Source organism: Zingiber officinale, chromosome 5B, assembly GCF_018446385.1.
Source record: "Zingiber officinale cultivar Zhangliang chromosome 5B, Zo_v1.1, whole genome shotgun sequence".
Taxonomy (NCBI): Eukaryota; Viridiplantae; Streptophyta; class Magnoliopsida; order Zingiberales; family Zingiberaceae; genus Zingiber; species Zingiber officinale.
In genome coordinates, this window is record NC_055995.1 from 135,067,367 (window position 1) to 135,085,637 (window position 18,271).

The 18,271-nt window shown below is 46.0% G+C and overlaps 1 protein-coding gene across 1 annotated transcript; it reads left to right on the forward strand.

Annotated features, from left to right (window-relative positions):
• Nucleotides 1-12,903: 12,903 nt before the first annotated feature.
• LOC121986152 (probable mannitol dehydrogenase) lies at nucleotides 12,904-14,449 on the forward strand. The gene is made up of 4 exons (XM_042539974.1): nucleotides 12,904-13,048; nucleotides 13,132-13,245; nucleotides 13,328-13,995; nucleotides 14,094-14,449. The coding sequence occupies exons 1-4, from the start codon at nucleotides 12,933-12,935 to the stop codon at nucleotides 14,294-14,296; spliced, it is 1,101 nt and encodes a 366-aa protein (XP_042395908.1). The 5' UTR covers nucleotides 12,904-12,932; the 3' UTR covers nucleotides 14,297-14,449.
• Nucleotides 14,450-18,271: the final 3,822 nt, after the last annotated feature.

Genomic DNA, 18,271 nt, shown 5'->3' on the forward strand with positions numbered 1-18,271 from the left:
GAACGGGTCCGGGCGGAATCAAAGACAACTCGACGGGGAGTCTGGTTTCCGACGCTCATGATGAACAGGGTCGCCAGGCCGAGCGGGTAGCCCGCTCGGTCGAGGCGTAAAGCAACAATGCTGTGAAGGAACACTCTCAGCCAAGCACGCGACCGGGAATCTTCCCGGTCGGACCGATACATACGCCCGGTCGGAAGTGATGTGCCTGCCGAGCGGCTGGACGCTCGGCTCGGGGAAAAAAGAGACAAGGACAAGGGGACATTGGGGAACATCATCTTCTAACAACAAGTATGTTCGACGACCAGGCCATACCCAGAATCCTACGACGGAAGGTTCTGCTGTCCCATCAGAGAAATGTTCGGACTGTAGCAGTATAGTGTCAGGCATGCTCCTCTGGTAAGCCCATACTAAGGTATGGTAAAGGATACGTGTACGCCTCGATAGGTGTGCACAAGCCTCCCTAGAGCTCTATATAAGAGCCCACAAACTTCACTGGAGGTATGCGATATCTCATCTTTGGAGTTACTTCATCGTTTTCCTCTTGCCTGACTTGAGCGTCGAAGGGTCGTCGTCGAGAACCCCTTCCCAGATCGACTTCCTTGCAGGTTTGTCGGAGATCCGTTCAGCTGGTCGGAGATAGAGGAGAGCGCCACGTCCCATCGTCCGTCGACTCAGCGCTCGGACAGGATCAAATTGGCACCGTCTGTGGGAACGCACCTGCATCCGAGCAGAAGAGATGGACGAAACTAGACGACCTCACACCGTGATGCTCTCCCAGGAGGAGCTCGACACTTTAATCGAGGCAAGAGCAGCTAAGTTCGTGGAGCAACAGAAACAGAAGGCGCAAGCCGAGCGACTAGAGCAACAAGCGATGTCAACGTCAGGAGGCCGAGTGGCAGCAGAGAACATCTCAGCATGGGGCCGAGATAAGGGTCCGATCGACATCCAAGAAGAAGCACCGCCTGCCCCGATTCCATTTCATCGGGCCCTATTCCGTACGCCTCCTGAAGTCGCACCAGCTAACCTTGATCGAGGATCTTCATCCGACGAGGCGCCCAGGCGAGATTACAGAAAAGGCAAGGCTCCCTGAACAGACGCCTCCCCCGAGCGGATCAACAGGCAATTTTCAAAGGTCATCCTGCGGGACCCTCTGCCAAAGCATTATGTGCCTCCCGCGATCAGGGAATACAACGGAACCACTGATCCGGACGACCATCTAGGTAAGTTCGATAACACAGCTACACTACATCAATACACAGATGGAGTGAAATGTCGGGTGTTCCTTACCACCCTCTCGGGATCGGCGCAACGATGGTTCTGGAGGTTGCCAGACGGATCCATCACCAGCTTTAAAGAGTTCCACATCGCTTTTCTCCATCATTTTGCGAGCAGTCGATGTTACCAGAAGATCAGTGTCAGTCTATTTGCCATCAAGCAAGAGCCCAGGGAGTCGCTCCGAGCTTACATCCAACGATTCAACCGGGTGGCCATGGATATTCCAACGGTCACCTCAGAAACAATGATGAATGCGTTCACGCAAGGCCTCGTGGACGGTGACTTTTTCCGTTCACTTATTCGAAAGCCGCCCCGAGACTATGATCATATGTTACACCGAGCCAATGAGTACATTAATGTGGAGGAAGCACAGGCAGCCCGAAGAAAAGAAGCTCTAACTGAGCGGCCAGCCCCTGCCGAGCAGAAGGGCCACCAGCCGCCCAGAGGACCGCGAACCGAAGCAGTCCGCCCTCATCACGCGAGATCCCACGCTATCCAAGAGGTAGCCGCCGAGCGGCCCAAACCAAAAAAGAATGTATGGACCCCCCATGTTTTGCTCGTTCCACCAGACTGACACGCATAACACACGAGATTGCCGAAGCCTTCCCCTGATCGCCCACCTCGCTCCCTGGAGTGGCCGCCGTCGATCGCCATTATCCGACAGGCGACAGCGACACCATGAAGCCGGTCGACGGATATCCAGAAAGTCTCCCGAGTGGTATCATCCTCAGGGGCACGAGGACAATCCCCGAGTATCTAAGGAGCGGCCTAGGCCGTCCGCACGGGAGGAATAAAATAGAAACAACACGTCTCGGGGCGAAATCAACATCATCGCTGGCGGACCGACCGGAGGTCACTCCAACAGAGCAAGGAAGGCGAGTGTCAGGCAGCTCAAGATCCATGCGGTCGGCTGCAGTCAAGAACGGGCGAGCGGGCCCGAAATCAGCTTCGGGCCCAAGGACCTTGAGGGAGTCGAAGTGCCACATGACGACGCCCTCATCATCAAAGCGGTAATAGATAACTATACTATTCACCGCATTTTCATCTATACAGCCAGCTCAGTCAACATCATATTCAAAAAGGCTTTCGACCAACTGCAAATTGATCGAGCCGAGCTGATGCCCATGACAACCCCGCTCTACGGGTTTACGGGAAACGAAGTTCTACCGGCCGGTCAGGTCCGACTAGCCATTTCGCTATGAGAAGAGCCGCTCAGGAGGACGAGGACCTCCAATTTCGTCGTGGTCGACTCTCCCTCGGCGTACAATGTTATCCTGGGGAGACAAGCGCTCACCGAGTTCCGAGCGGCCGTTTCCACCTTCTACCAAAAAATTAAATTCCCTGTCGAAGACCAAGTGGGAGAAGTGCAAGGAGATCAGCTGGCGGCTCGGCAATGCTACGTCGAAATGGTCCGAGCCGAAGCAAAGTCCGCGCGGAAGATGCCACGGATCGAGGTGAACACCATAACCGAAAAACCACCCTCTTTGGTTTATGAAGAAAAAGAGGAGGTGCAGATCTACCCGACCCGATCGGAGGCCACCACATTCATTGCGGCCGACCTAGAGGCAAGCTAGAAAAAAGAGGTGATCAAATGTCTCTAAAGAAACTGCGACGTCTTCGTTTGGTCGACGCATGAGCTGCCGGGAATTTCGCCAAGTATAGCACAGCATGAGCTTCACGTCCGACCGGACGCTCGGCCGGTGAAGCAAAGGAAGAGGGACTTTAGCACCGAACAAAATGTCATTATCCGAGCGGAGGTCGAGAAGCTCCTGGAGGCCGGCCATATAAGGGAGGTCCAGTTCCCGAGCTGGCTCGCAAATGTAGTGCTAGTCTCCAAGCCGGGCAACAAGTGGAGGGTTTGCATCGATTTCCAGGATCTCAACAAAGCATGCCCAAAGGATTTCTACCCTCTGCCCCGGATTGATCAACTAGTAGACTCCACTGCCGGGTGTGAGCTGATATGCATGCTAGACGCCTATCAGGGCTACCATCAGGTGTCGTTCGCCCGAGAAGATCAAGAGAAGGTCAGCTTCGTCACAGCCGACGACACTTACTGTTACAATGTAATGTCGTTCGGACTGAAGAACGCGGGAGCAACCTACCAGCGCTTGATGAACAAAGTATTCAAGGAGCAGATCGGACGCAATTTAGATGTGTACGTGGATGATATTCTCATCAAGTCCGTCCGAGCGGCTGATCTTTTTACGGACATGGAGGAGACCTTCCAAACGCTTAGGAAGTATGGAGTCAAGCTGAACCCTCAGAAGTGTTTGTTCGGAGCAAAAGGCGGACGTTTCTTGGGCTATATAGTGACCGAGCGGGGTATAGAGGCAAATCCCAGCAAGGTAAAAGCGTTGCAAGATATGCCGCCCCCAAGAAATCTGAGGGAAGTACAGCGCCTGACCGGGCGGATAACTACATTATCAAGATTCATCTCAAAGACTGCCGACCGGAGTCTCCCTTTTTTCAAGATCCTATGTAAAGCTACTAAGTTTCATTGGGACGAGGAATGCGATCGGGCGTTCGAGGAGCTGAAGACGTATCTGAACTCCTTGCCCGTGCTAGCCAAGCCAGCTGTAGGTGAGCCGCTCTGTATTTATTTATCTTCAACCGAGCAGGCAGTAGGCTCGGTATTAGTGAGGACAAGCGGTGAAGAACAACCCGTGTACTTCTTGAGCCATATTCTAAAAGATGCTGAATCTCGCTACACTGGGCTCGAGAAGCTGGCTTTCGCTTTAGTCATCGCCGCTCGGAGACTTCGTCCTTATTTCCTAGCACATACAATCATCATCCGGACAAATAGCCCATTGGGAAGAGTGCTGCTGAACCTAGAAGCATCCAGACGACTCATCAAATGGACAACGGAGTTGAGTAAATTTGACATTCAGTATCAACCCCGTTTGGCGATAAAGGCGCAATCCTTAGCAGATTTTGTTACCGAAGTGCAAAATCCCGAACCCGAAGCTATGTGGAAAATATTTGTGGATGGATCGTCCACTCGGCTCGGGAGCGGGATTGGTGTGATATTACTCTCTCCCCAAGAAGAACGGATGCACCTATCCGTCCGGCTGGACTACAAAGCCACAAATAATGAAGCGGAGTACGAGACCCTCATAGCCGGCTTGCAGGCAGCCCCGCATGTAGGAGTCGGTCGGGTGACACTCCATTCAGACTCCCAGCTGGCCGCCCAGCAGCTGTCGGGCACTTTTGAGATTAACAACGCTCTGCTCAAGCTCTACGCTGAGGCCTTCAAAAAGCTCAAGACCCACTTCAGAGAAGTCATTATCCAGAAGATACCCCGAGCAGAGAACCAGGCAGCAGATGAGTTAGCCAAGCTCGCAAGTTCAATATCACCGGTCGTCATCCAGCAGCCAATTGAGCAAGTATCCTTGGTGGCGCACATTGACCGGATGGAGGGCCTCGCATTCCCGAGCGATTGGAGGACAGCCATCATGAAGTTTCTGCGCTCGGGTGCGACACCGTCCGATCGGGAGGAAGCCCAGCTATTGAGGAGGAGAGCCGGCCGGTTCACACTCGTGGGAGACCAACTCTACAAGAAGGCTTTCTCTCGCCCACTTTTGAAATGTGTGAGCTCAGAGGACGCGGAGTACATCCTCCAGGAAGTGCACCAAGGATCGTGCGGAGGACATCCGGGCGGACGATCACTGACTAGAAAGATCCTGCTGGCCGGATACTTCTGGCCAACCCTGCAAACAGATGCCGCTCGGACCGTCGCGACGTGCCTCTCCTACCAGAAGTACCACAACATCTCCCACCGACCGGCGGAGGAGATGAAAGCATCTACAGTATCCTGTCCGTTCGATCAGTGGAGAATGGATATCGTAGGTCTGTTCCCTATGGTGACCGGTCAGCGGAAGTTTCTACTAGTGGCGGTCAACTACTTTTCCAAATGGGTGGAGGCCGAGCCACTGGCCAAGATCACCGAGCAGATGGTCAAAAGGTTTATCTGGCAGCATATAATCTGTCGGTTCGGCATTCCTCGCCGACTCATATCTGATAATGGACGACAGTTCGTCGGGAAGCAGCTAGAAGAATGGTGCAAAAGTTATGGCATCGAACAACACTTTACTTCCGTGGCGTATCCCCAGAGCAACGGCCAAGCTGAAGTAATCAACCGAGAAATCCTCAGAATTCTTCGGGCTCAACTTAACCACATAGGAGGAAGCTGGGTGGACGAGCTGCCGGGCATCCTATGGGCTATCCGCACGACCCCAAAGGAGGGAACGAGCGTCACGCCATTCCATTTAGTGTACGGCGGCGAAGCAGTTATCCTAGTTGAAGTCGGCGTAGAGTCCGTCCGGATCCAGAACTATGATGATGACAATGCCGAGCGGAGGAAGATGGAGTTGGACTTGATCGACGAAGAGCGAGCCAAGGCGTCCGTTCGACTGATGGCATATCGGCAGAGAATGAAGCAGAACTACAACCGGCGCGTGATCCCTAGAGCATTCCAGGTCGGCGATCTAGTGTAGAAGAAAGTAAAGCCGGTCGGGGACGTTGGCAAGCTGGAGGCTCCATGGGCAGGCCCTTCAAAGTCATCGAAAAACTCCACTCGGGTGTCTATTATTTGGAGGATGAAGACGGACGGCAGCTGGATCGACCATGGAGCGCGAACCACCTCCAACCTTACCGGGCGGGGTGAAAGGTGCGCCAATGTAATGTATTCTGTATACTTTCCGTTCGGCTGTATACTTGAAATGCAGGAGTAAAAAATCGGAAAATTAGCGCAAGTATAGGGCATCGTCAGCCGAATCGGAAGACCGTCGAGCTCTAAATATCGAGAGTCGGACCGACAACTATAAACCCTCCGGCTAGAAGACCATCGAGCTCCGACGTTAAATATCGAGAGTCGGACCGGCGACTATAAACCCTCCGGCCGGAAGACCGTCGAGCTCTGACGTTAAATATCGAGAGTCGAACCGGCGACTATAAACCCCCTGCCGGAAGACTGTCGAGCTCCAACGTTAAACCCGAGAGTCGAACCGGCGACTTTAAACCCCCCGGCCGAAAGACCATCGAGCTCCGACGTTAAACCCGAGAGTCGAACTAGCGACTATAAACCTTCGGCCGGAACGAAAGATGCTTGAAGATGAGCGACAAGGAAAAGTAGTGACAAGTCGTATGCCACAAGTCGTATGCACCTACGTCTGCTCGGGAGGCCTAGTTGGCTGAGTTGTGTGTCATAGGCCCCGACCAATCACCCACAAGCATGCAAAGTAAAAACGAAGTTGCACAACACAGATAAATTTTTCATTGAAGTTAGAGGAATTAAGGTCGAGCGGCCGAATTACAAAAAGGGAAGTTTTTGGCCGAACGACCAAATTACATAAAGACTTCTATTCCAGAAAATCATAAAGGTCCTTAGGGATGGTGCTAAGGAGTGTCGCATAGTCTTGGGTCGGGATGCTGGCGGAGTCAGGGAGCTGACCCTTGGACTTCAGATATTCCGTCGTGGCGGTGATGGCAAGCTCAAAGGTAGTATACATCCGCTCGCACACTTTTTCTGAAAATTCAGTCGAGCGGATGTGCTTCAGCCTCAGGGCTGCGGCTCGGCCGGGCTCAGCCTCCTGGTACTCCTTGAAGGCAGCTTGGGAAGCTTCAAGAGCCTCCTGTAATTTCTTTAGCTCATCCTTATGTTTGATGGATTCACCCAAGCGGCTCGCCTTCTCGCCATCCAGCTGCTCCGTCAGCTCCTTAACCCATTGCTCCAGGCCTCGAGCCTCGACATTTTTCTTATCCAGATCGGCGATGACCGTCTTCTTCCGATCGGTAGCAAGACTTATTTTCCGTTCGAGTGTCTTCGCCTGTCTTTCAAGTTTTGCTAGAGTATAGGCCTGATCGGCCGTCTTCTTCCGTTCCGCCTCCAACGAATCCTGGGCCTTCTTGAGCTCTTTCTGCAGCTCGGCGTATGAGGGGCCTTGGGAGCCGGACGGACCGCCCGAACCCTTCAGCCTCTTTATCTCTTCGTCCGCCATAGCCAAGCAGTTGGAGACAGCGATCTCCTTCACCCATCTCTGGCATGAATAGGAATATTAATAGCAGATCGGAATTACGGCATAAAAAACTTCGGAAGAAAACACACTTACCCCAGTGGCCTGCTACATATGGTTGTTGGCCAGATTGCCGAGTGGAATCATCGCGACACGTGCCCGAGCGTCGACCCACATTTCGGCTAGGGGCCCCTTCATGGTGATCATGTGCTCAGGCGCGGTCGGCCGATCGGACTCGGGCATCAACTCTTCGGTGGGGAGATGTAGGGAGACCCTGATGGTACGGCACCGACCGGGAGTCGTCTGAGTGGAAGCTGGGGAAGGATCGGAGGCCGGTGCAAAAACTGGGACAAAATGACCGAGCGTTGGACTCGGCGGGGAGAGGGCGAAAGGGCGCTGACAGGTATGGCCTCGAGGGGGTCCGTGGACGCGTCCAGTTGGGATGGGGTCCGATCAAACGAGATCGCCTCCACCGCTCGGGCTTTGCTGCGAGAATTGGCGGTGGTCTGTTCGGACGGCTGGACCGCGGAAGTGGCCGATCGAAGTGGTGTCTCCGTTCGGCGCCTCTTTTGTCGGAGAGGGCGCTTTTCCTCCTGAGCGGAGCCTTCCTCCTGGACTGTTGGTCCCCTACTGGGGGTGGCGCCTCTTGCCACATCCCGGGGAGAAACTTGAGCGGCCGACTCCTCGTGGGTCTCGCTCTCTCCTTCGTGTGAGCCGACCGGCTCAATGCCACGCAACTCCATCTCCTTGGCATCTGCGGCCTTGAGCGCCGCCGCTTTCCTCTTCAAAATCCCGGCCATCACGGACTCTATGACAATGTCAGCTGCAAAGGAAAAAGGAGAAAATCAGTTAGCAATCAAGGCGAATGCACAAGTAAAATTCTTACCGAAGCTGTTCGGGAGGGGAGTCCAAATCGGGCTCAGGCCAAATATGTACATCACCCCTTCAGGTAAGAACTTGTTGATGTCGAACTTCAGACCGGCTAGCATGTTGGCAGCGTGAAGATAATCCGTTCGGGTCTTGAACCTCTTTAGCTCAGGGGAGGTTGGCGGTCCGACCTGCCACTGGGTTCGGAAAGGGGCCCGTTCGGGAAGACGAAGATAGAAGTAGTACTCTTTCCAATGTTTATTGGAAGAGGGCAGTTTATTAAAGAAGACTAAACCAGGCCGAGCCTGGAACATGTAAGTACCCAGCTCGGACTGTTTAGGATAATAAAAATAGTAGAAGACCTCAGGTCGGAGGGGAATGTTGTGGATTCTGAACAAGACAACAACACCACATAGAAGGCGGAAGGTGTTAGGGACTAAGCTTCCGAGCGGAATGCCGAAAAAATTACAGACTTCTACGATAAAGGGATGAAGAGGAAAGCGCAGACCGGCTATGAACTGGTCGCGGAAAAAACAGATAGCTCCGCGCGGCGGTTTGTGTGGCCGAGCGGAGGGGGAGGGTAAGATAAGTTCAAAGTCAGAGGGGATGTCAAAATTGTCCATCAGAATATCGGCGTCGCGCCGATTGAAGCGCGACTCCATGGTGGTATACCACGGGCCGAGGGATGGGTCTTGAGGTTGAGAAGAGCTGGCCATAAGCCGAGCGGGAAAAGGAGCAAGAGATGTACCAAAGGGCAAAAAGCTTAAGAAAGGGGACCGAATCGTAACCAGGAGACGAGAACGCGAAGAGAAGAAAAAAGCACGAGGAAAAACAAGAAATGAAAAGAAGATGGCAGAAGGACCTTACGAAAGTAGACGAAGGTCGAAGGAAGAATGCGAGAGGTCGCCGGAGGAAGCAGCAGCAGGATCACCGGAGCAGGAACGGCAGGGAAAACTTCTGGGCATGCGAAAGCAGGAATGCGGGAAAGGAAGAAGGCGAAAGCTTTATAGGGTTGAGCCCGAACGGCCTCAGCCGTCGGATGCAGGTCGCAAAAACCAAGGACTCTATCGGGCCGTCCATTTCAAACTGCCTCGGTCTCGTCGCCCGCGATGCCGCCGACGTACGATGACGTTCAAGTATGACGCCGCCGCAAGTATGAAGCCGCCGTACGATGACGCCGCCGCCGTATGATGACGCAGCAGCGCCACATGGCATTCGGCCACTGGAGTGCATTTAATGAGCACCTTCATGAGTCACAAAGGGCATGCCCGGCCTTAATGTCGAAGATTGGCGTAAATTTCGAAGAGATCCGAGGAATGTTGGCGTTGACTAAGGTCATAGCTACCCCTGTGGGGGTCGAGCGGAGGATAGTTTCACAGAGACGTCGCTCGGCGTGACTGGCGGTCCAGTCAGTCGGACTAATCGCCTCCTTCGACTATACTTGAAGGGGAGGCAAGTGATCCGGCAGTAAAGACGGGGGACCTCCTTTGTGGGGAGCCAATGACACGTAGAAGTCAGAAGTCAAAAGGGTCAGCATGAGGTCCAGCCGATCGGAGAAGGGTCAGGTCAACCGGCTGAACGGGTCCAGGCGGAATCAAAGACAACCCGACGGGGAGTCGGATTTCCGACGCTCATGATGAACAACAGGGTCGCCAGGCTGAGCGGGTAGCCCGCTCGGCCGAGGCGTAAAGCAGCAATGCTGTGAAGGAACACTCTCAGCCAAGCACGCGACCGGGAATTTTCTCGGTCGGACCGATACATACGCCCGGTCGGAAGTGATGTGCCTGCCAAGCGGCTGGACGCTCGACTCGGGGAAAAAAGAGACAAGGACAAGGGGATATTGTGGAACATCATCTTCTGACAACAGGTATGTTCGACGACCAGGCCATACGCAGAATTCTACGACGGAAGGTTCTGTTGTCCCATCAGAGAGATGCTTGGACTGTAGCAGTATGGTGTCAGGCATGCTCCTCTGGTAAGCTCATACTGAGGTATGGTAAAGGACACGTGTACGCCTCGATAGCTGTGCACAAATCTCCCTAGAGCTCTATATAAGAGCCCACAAACTTCACCGGAGGTATGCGATCACTCATCTTTGGAGCCACTTCATCGTTTTCCTCTTGCCTGACTTGAGCGTCGGAGGGTCGTCGCCGGGAACCCCTTCCCGGCTCGACTTTCTTGCAGGTTCGCCGGAGATCCGTTCAGCTGGTCGGAGATAGAGGAGAGCACCACGTCCCCAGCGTCCGTCGACTCAGCGCTCGGACAGGATCAATCTCAATTTAATCTATCTAGATAAAAGACCTTAACAAAATTGTAACTTAATCAAACTTGCAACCATTAACTTTAACTTAATACTAATTTCAACTTAGTTAATCCTAATTTAACTTAATTTAAATTTATTTAACTTAAAGTGAAGTTAAAATCTAATTAAAACTTAATCTAACTAGACTTAATCAACTTAAGTCGAAAATGATATTAAACTAAATTAATTTATGATTTATTAAATACATAGTTTTCAAACAATCAGGTAACCAGGAACTTAATTCCAACACTAAGTCCATCAGATATTTAGGTTGAACTTTCTGTTGCTAACAAGGTAATCAAGAGGTGTTAGGTGAATGAGGAGTGCCAACTAAAGGGGGATAATATTTAAGAAAAAAATTTACTTGAAAATATATTTTCAAAAATCCACTTATTTAAAATTAGTCATTAAATTTGTTCTCAGACTTGAAAATTATTTACTTAGAAAGGATATTTAAAAATTCAATTTCTTTACATAAAAGAAAATTACTTTGCCCATTCTCGAAAAAGATTCCTTTAAAAAAGTGATTTTGAAATTTTTTAAATACTTGAAAAGTTTTGTAAAATTCTCGCTAAGTCTTTCATTTTTTTCTAAATACTTGAAAAATTTTGAAAAGTGTTTTTAAAAAGTATTTTAAAAATTACTTTCCAGGTGTTTTTAAAATAATTACTTTAAAAACTATTACTTTAAAAAATCTTTTGAAATTTATTTACTTGAAAGTTGAAAGTACTCTTAAAATCTTCTGTAAAATTCTTTGCTTGTGTTTAAAAAGAATTTAGAAATTAGTTTGAAATTTTCATTTTAAATATATTTACAAAATGTTTTTGAAAATTATTTGAAAATTTCATCCTTGAATATTGTTTTGAAAATCACTCTTTTGAGAATCACTTTTTAAAAGTCGCTTTAAAAGTATTTTGAAATTACTTTAAAAATTATATTGAAAACGGCTTGGAAATTTAGGTAGAAAATATTGTTTTTAAAATTAATTATTTGAAAAATATTTTGAAAAATATCTTAAACATACCTTTGAAAAATAGTTTGAGATTCTTCAAAAACATATTTACAAATTTTTCTTTTACGTGAAAAATATCTTTTTAACATTTTTTTTTAGTTAAACAATTATTTTCTTTGAAAGTGTTAAATTCACTCACATCCTCCATAAATAATCTTGACTATCTTTATTACTTAATTTATTTACCTACTTCCTACTTTTTGGTATATTTATTTGTATATATATTTTTTTAATAAATGTCAAGGAGAGAAGGTAAGGATTTAAATAAAAAAACTAAGTGAAATAATCAAGAAAATAAATACAAATCCAAATTATTTAATCTCTTAAATCATTTTCATATTAATATTTTTTTTATATTTTTTATAACTTTAACGTAGATTATTATTACATAAAAAAAATTATTGATACAATTAACACCAATTGTTAAACCTAAATTTTGATAAATAACAAATGGATTAAAGTTAGGTATGATGTGATCTAATTTTTTTATCAAGTATGTAGGATTTGACGGATCAAGAGGACCTTATACCAGGTTGAAAATCAGCTAGATTTATTGGACCTAATAGCTAGGGTGAAAGTTTATATGAGTTAAGGAAGTGACTCGATATTTGATGGGAAGTCCAGCTGAGTCCGTAGGACCTGACAATTGGTTGAAGTTTAGTTAGATTTGCGGACCTGACAAATTGGCAAGAAAATTTGATGGGTCAAAAGAGAATCAAGCGATTTTGTATAATAAGTAAAGTAAGTCACTGAGAAAAGTATTCTAGTAAGGATGAGTCTCAATTAAGGACTTTAGGTGTTGTTCTAGTTTAAGTGTATTTTGGAAGTCTAAATTGAGATCATGATTAACTCCTAAGGTCGGGAACTCCTAAGATCAGGAAGACAAGATCTAATTAATAATATTATTGCTCACTTATTCCTCATCTTCTTATCAATGTCTTTATAAATTGATATTTCAAACATAATTGACATTTGACTTGTGAAACAGACTTATATAGTTATACTTATTTATATCCGTATCGGTTCACAATGTATTATTAAGTAGGGTAGTTTGGTCGATAAAAAAAATATTAAAATTAAAAAGTATATATTTTTCTTAAAAAAATATTCTTTAAAAAGTTTCTTCTTCACTTCATACCCTTTGTTCTTAGTTTTCAGATGATTTGACCGTTCCAATTTGACTATGCCCGGGTCACGTTCGGATCCATGGTCTGAGCAACCTTTATTCCTTAACCGGTGATCATGTTAAACACGACTTGGACTAAATATAGTTGGGCTAGTTAGCAGGTGGCTCGGTCTAAAAGCATCCCTTTTTGAATTAGGAAATGAAACGTCATCAGTTACGCAACCGATCACAAAACAGTCATTGATTACGCATCCACCTTCCTATTTAAGCTCCTCAAATGCTTCGCCAATTTAACAGCCACTTCATCGACCCAACTACTAGTCCGTCTAAGAACCATACATGGAGAACGGGAACAACGTCGCCGCATCGCCGGAGGAGGTCCGCCGCAGCCCTGCTTTCGGATGGGCCGCCAGAGACACCTCAGGCGTCCTCTCGCCTTTCACATTCTCCCGGAGGTACTGCTAATTGTGCATGCAAATATTCTTCCGAAAGATGATCGGACGATTGCCTGAGAAGTGGTTGTCGAAATGCTTGACAGGAAAAATGGGGAGAACGATGTGACCATCAAGATCTTGTACTGCGGCATCTGCCACTCCGACCTCCACTCCGTCAAGAACGAGTGGCAAAACTCCGTCTACCCGATCGTGCCCGGGTAATTTAATTATGCATCCAGATCTTGGACTTGCTCTGTTTTCGAAATTATATTGGCGGAATTTAATTTGTTGGCGTTGCAGTCACGAGATCGTCGGCGTTGTCACCGAGGTGGGCGGCAAGGTGGACAGGTTCAAGGTGGGCGACCACGCCGGGGTGGGCTGCATGGTCAACTCCTGCCGCAGCTGCCACGAGTGCGCGGGGCACCTCGAGAACCACTGCCCCGGCATGATCTTCACCTACAATTCCACCGACGTCGACGGCACCGTCACCTACGGCGGCTACTCCGACTCCGTCGTGGTGGAGGAGCACTTCGCGGTGCGGTTCCCGGCGGGCATGCCGCTCGACCGCGGCGCGCCGCTGCTCTGCGCCGGCATCACGGTCTACAGTCCCATGAAGCGCTTCGGGTTCGACGTCCCCGGGAAGCACATCGGAGTGGTGGGCCTCGGCGGGCTGGGCCACGTCGCCGTCAAGTTCGGCAAGGCCTTCGGCGCCAAGGTGACGGTGATCAGCACGTCGCCGAGCAAAAGGCAGGAGGCCGTGGAGCGACTGGGCGCCGACGCTTTCCTGGTCAGCAAAGACCCCGATGAGATGAAGGCCGCTTGGGGAACCATGGACGGCATAATCAACACTGTCTCAGGAAATCATGAAGTGACTCCATTGCTGTCTCTTCTCAAAACTTTTGGACAAATGGTCATGGTCGGTGCACCAGAGAAGCCATTAGAGATCTATGCTTTCCCCTTACTTCTAGGTACGTAATCACCCATTGCCCTTTATCTTTCTCCATGTTCATTATTTCTGACTAGCTCTTGTGCTTTGTGCATTGGTGTTTAATTTGATCTAGTTCAGGCGGGAAATCTATCGTAGGGAGTGCAATTGGTGGGATGAAGGAGACTCAGGAGATGATAGATTTTGCGGCAGAGCACAATGTGACGGCAGATATCGAGCTTATCAGCATGGATTATGTGAACGAAGCCATGGAGAGGGTCGCAAAGGCTGATGTCCGCTATCGATTTGTTATCGATATCGGGAACACTTTGAGTGCTACTTGAGAATGTGAGGAAGTTTATCGTTGCATGAGGGAGCGCGCGACTTGAGTTTTCCGTAGTTTTTACCTTCTCATATGTATTTTAATTTACTCAAATTTGGATTTGTATTGGGAGACTAGTAGAACTGATATAAGATTTTGTTGCGGTTAAAATCCACAACCTGCCTCTAGAAGCTCAAAACTTGTTCCTTGAGACCATCTCCAATCACAAAACATATTTTGATGTCATTTCAATATCAATTTGGTGTCACTTCAATATCAAATAATTTTCCAACTCCAATCAATACACATCATTTCCTACATAAACAAAATATTCCTTACACTATTATATTTTTCATCTTATAATTTATTATTCTAACATACATATTAATTTATTAAATATTTTTATTACGATAATAATTACTATTAAAATTAATAATTTTATGGCACATAATAACTAATTTTTATGCTATTATGTTTTAGTTATAAGAAAATAAAAATTAGTACTTTCATTCTTAATTTTGGTAAAAATAATTTAATAGACATACTAATATTTAAAAATAATACACAATCATAAACAATCAAGATAAAATATTTTAAATATTTTCACAAAACAAATAACACTTCATTAAAAATACATCATTATGAACTTTAGTTATCAGAATTACCAAATTATTCCCACAAATGCTCAATTAATGTATTTCTAAGGGCAAAGTGAGTATTTTTATTTTTGATTCCTTCATATCTAGGAAGAAACTCTTGAAATCGGGTGTGATGATCTACTACTATGTCAACTAATAAATTTTAAAATATTTATAATCTTAAGTAATATAAATTTTTAAATATTACTTATTTAAGTTAATAACTCATATATAAATTTATAATATAAAAAATTTACATAATAAGTTTAAATTAAATAATATTAATTTATAGTATTTAAGAATATTTTAAATATAAATTTAATATTATAATATATTATATTAAAAAAAAGGCACTTGCACCAAAATGGTTGATGCTTGGTAAGTTGGCAGGAGGATTGGATGACCCCACGTAATGTATTTTTGGATGCTTGCAATGCTCGTGAGCTGGTACGCTATAATTTTTTTTTTTTTTAATGACCAATAGAAATTTTTCGTGACCGGATCCAGACCTTGCACCTCCAAGATTAATTGATTGTAATATTTGAATACTGGGTTAGTTGAATCTATCTTTTTGTCTCGAAGTGTTGTATCCCCACAGCTCACACAGTTCTTGTCAAGATCAATACAGCATCGGAGATGTTTTATAAAGTCTTTGATGCTTAAGTAATCGCCTTCAAGGCTATAGTGGAAGGGTATTAAATTGTCATTTAAATATTTATAATTTAATCTATAATTAAAGCATATTTTTAAAAAAAAAATTTCCAAATAAGGGACGCAGCTATGGGATGTTGGACTTTTGGGTCATCCACTATAAGCGCTTTCCAATTTATCCTACCAGTCAATGGAAAAATTCTATAAGACATGATAGATCACCCCAAATTCAGTATTACCTAGTTCATCTTTTTGTGATTAAGGAGGAATAATACAATAGATTATTGAAAAATATCTCCTTGAATATGAAATTCTACTTGTTAAATATGACAACCAAATAATAATTAAATAATGACATTAATTAAGAAAATGCCTTGTAAGAATTTTTAGAGTTTTTTAGAAATTTTTTAGGATTTAATCCGAGCTCAGATGATACATTTTAAGGGATAGATTTAGTTGGCTAAGAGAAATCAAACAATATTTGGAATATAACTAAGTGGGGGTTGATTGATTTAATTAAACTTAAGATTTATTTAATTAATCCTATATTCAGTGCCCTAAAATCATCGAACGCTGCTTCTCTCGCCTGAACCTCTCTCACATCGTTGTCGCTTTCGTCTTCCTCCCTACGACCGTCGACGAGTCGACGGTCATCGGGGCAACCTCTCTGTGGTCCCCGTCACTAGCAATAGCAGTCGGCTTCCTCCCGTGTTTCCCTAGTCGCGCCGCTTTCCCCTTCATGGTTGCATCACGTTGGGGTAATGCCACACCGACTACCCGAGAACCTTATCACCAGCACTTCGTACCCCATCCGACCTCTCCTTTCCTCTGCTCTACCAAATCGCCATCTCTCCACTACTCTAGTCGCCACACTCAATAGCTAGATGCGGCAGCTGACTGCAGCCACCATAGCCGTCGGTGTTCACCCTTGCCCACGCTAGCTGTCCTTATTTGGTGTTAAGCCTGCCGACTACATACCTGCCTCACCTCTGCTCCGGCCGCCGCAACCACCACCATCCACAACCGTGGGCAACCTCATAACCATTGACAACTCTTCATCGGATCTGGACAACCTTCATCTGATCTAGATAGCAGGTCTATCATCGTTTGACGCATCTGTGAACTGCTACGGGAGAAGAGGAGAAACATTGGTAATGAAACCTCTTTCTATACTTTGTTAATTAATGGAAATGTAGGTTAGAATGTGAACGAAATAGGGGGAAATTAAATGAATTCAATTAAGGTTTTGTTTCATCTCATGTTGTAATCAGTGATGTTGACAATTGATTTTATTTGCTACATTGAGAGGGATTATAGGATTCGTAGATTGATTTGGTTACAATTGATATCCAGATTGGAAGGGTGAATGGATTAGAGTTTTCTAATTAGATTTGGATCATTAGGTGGAATTGAACATGGTTACTTAATCGATTAGGATTAGGTTTTTTCTACTTGATATAGGGTAGAACATAGTTATGATATGTATTCTACGTTGCAACATTTAGATATTAGGAAATAATTATTATAAATAAATAGTTATTTTTTTCCTAGTTATTAGAGAATAATTATTATTAGGAAATACTTATTATTTTCCTAATTTATGTATTTTTCCTATTTTCACTTGTAATGGTATTTATATATACCATATGCTACCATTAATAATATATGTGAATTCTATCGTTAATATGACATCAGAGCTCTAAGCTTAACAACAACTTTTTTTCTTCTTCTCTTTCTTTCTTTCTTTCTTTCTTTTCTCCACAATATCTACCAGTCGCCTTCTATAATGGCTACCGTCGACAACATCACCCGCCGACTATCTCTCACAAATACTCCTGATTCTCCTGTCACTCTTGTGGTTCTCAACGTCAATGCTCAGGCACCGTTGAAACTCACCACCTCCAATTATTCTACCTGGCGCTTGCAATTCATGTCTCTTCTATTTGGATATGACTTATTGGGTTTTATTGATGGCTCAAGTCCCTGCCCCCTTGCGTAGATAACGCCTACAGATGTCATGCTCCTTCAGGCGAATTCTGATCATATTCTCTGGCTCCGCCAGGATCAACTTCTCCTCAACGCTATTATAGGTTCAATGTCTCCTACTCTTGTGCAATTTATTTCTTCATCGACTTCATCTAGAGACGCATGACAGACGTTGGAGAGAACCTACGCCGCTCCCTCATGTGGCAGGATTATGACTCATCGTCAAAATTTTGTCAGCCCTCAATAGGGTAACAGGTCTATCACTAATTATATGCATGATATCAAAAGAAATATTGACGCTCTTGTGCTTATAAATGTCAAAGTTGACTTTGATGAGCTCTTTATTCGTGTCCTGAATGGTTTTAGCCAAGATTACTGTAATATCTCACATGCTCTGCAAGTTCGTGACACCCCTATTACCTTTGATGAATTATTCGAGTAGCTTCTCAGTTATGAAGCCCAGTTAAAAGTCTCACCACCATCTCCATCTTCGACGCCAGTGACTGCTCTTATGGCTCCAACAGAGAATTCTCGTAATCGGTATTCAAACTATCATGGTGATTACCAACAAGTTTTGTAGGCTCCTCTGCGTGCTCTGCGTCCCATGTATAGTGTGTCGTTTGCGCACACTACCATTCATTATACACCTTCATCTGATTCTCGAGCACTACAACAAAAACCTTCATAGACATCGGTTTTCCACCGGTGTCTATTTCATTTTC

Excerpts from the sequence above, each read along its gene's own strand:
- LOC121986152 (XM_042539974.1), top strand. The coding sequence starts at position 12,933 with ATGGAGAACGGGAACAACGTCGCCGCATCGCCGGAGGAGGTCCGCCGC. Across the intron at positions 13,246-13,327 it reads GTCTACCCGATCGTGCCCGG|TCACGAGATCGTCGGCGTTG; the intron begins GTAATTTAATTA and ends TTGGCGTTGCAG. Across the intron at positions 13,996-14,093 it reads TGCTTTCCCCTTACTTCTAG|GCGGGAAATCTATCGTAGGG; the intron begins GTACGTAATCAC and ends GATCTAGTTCAG.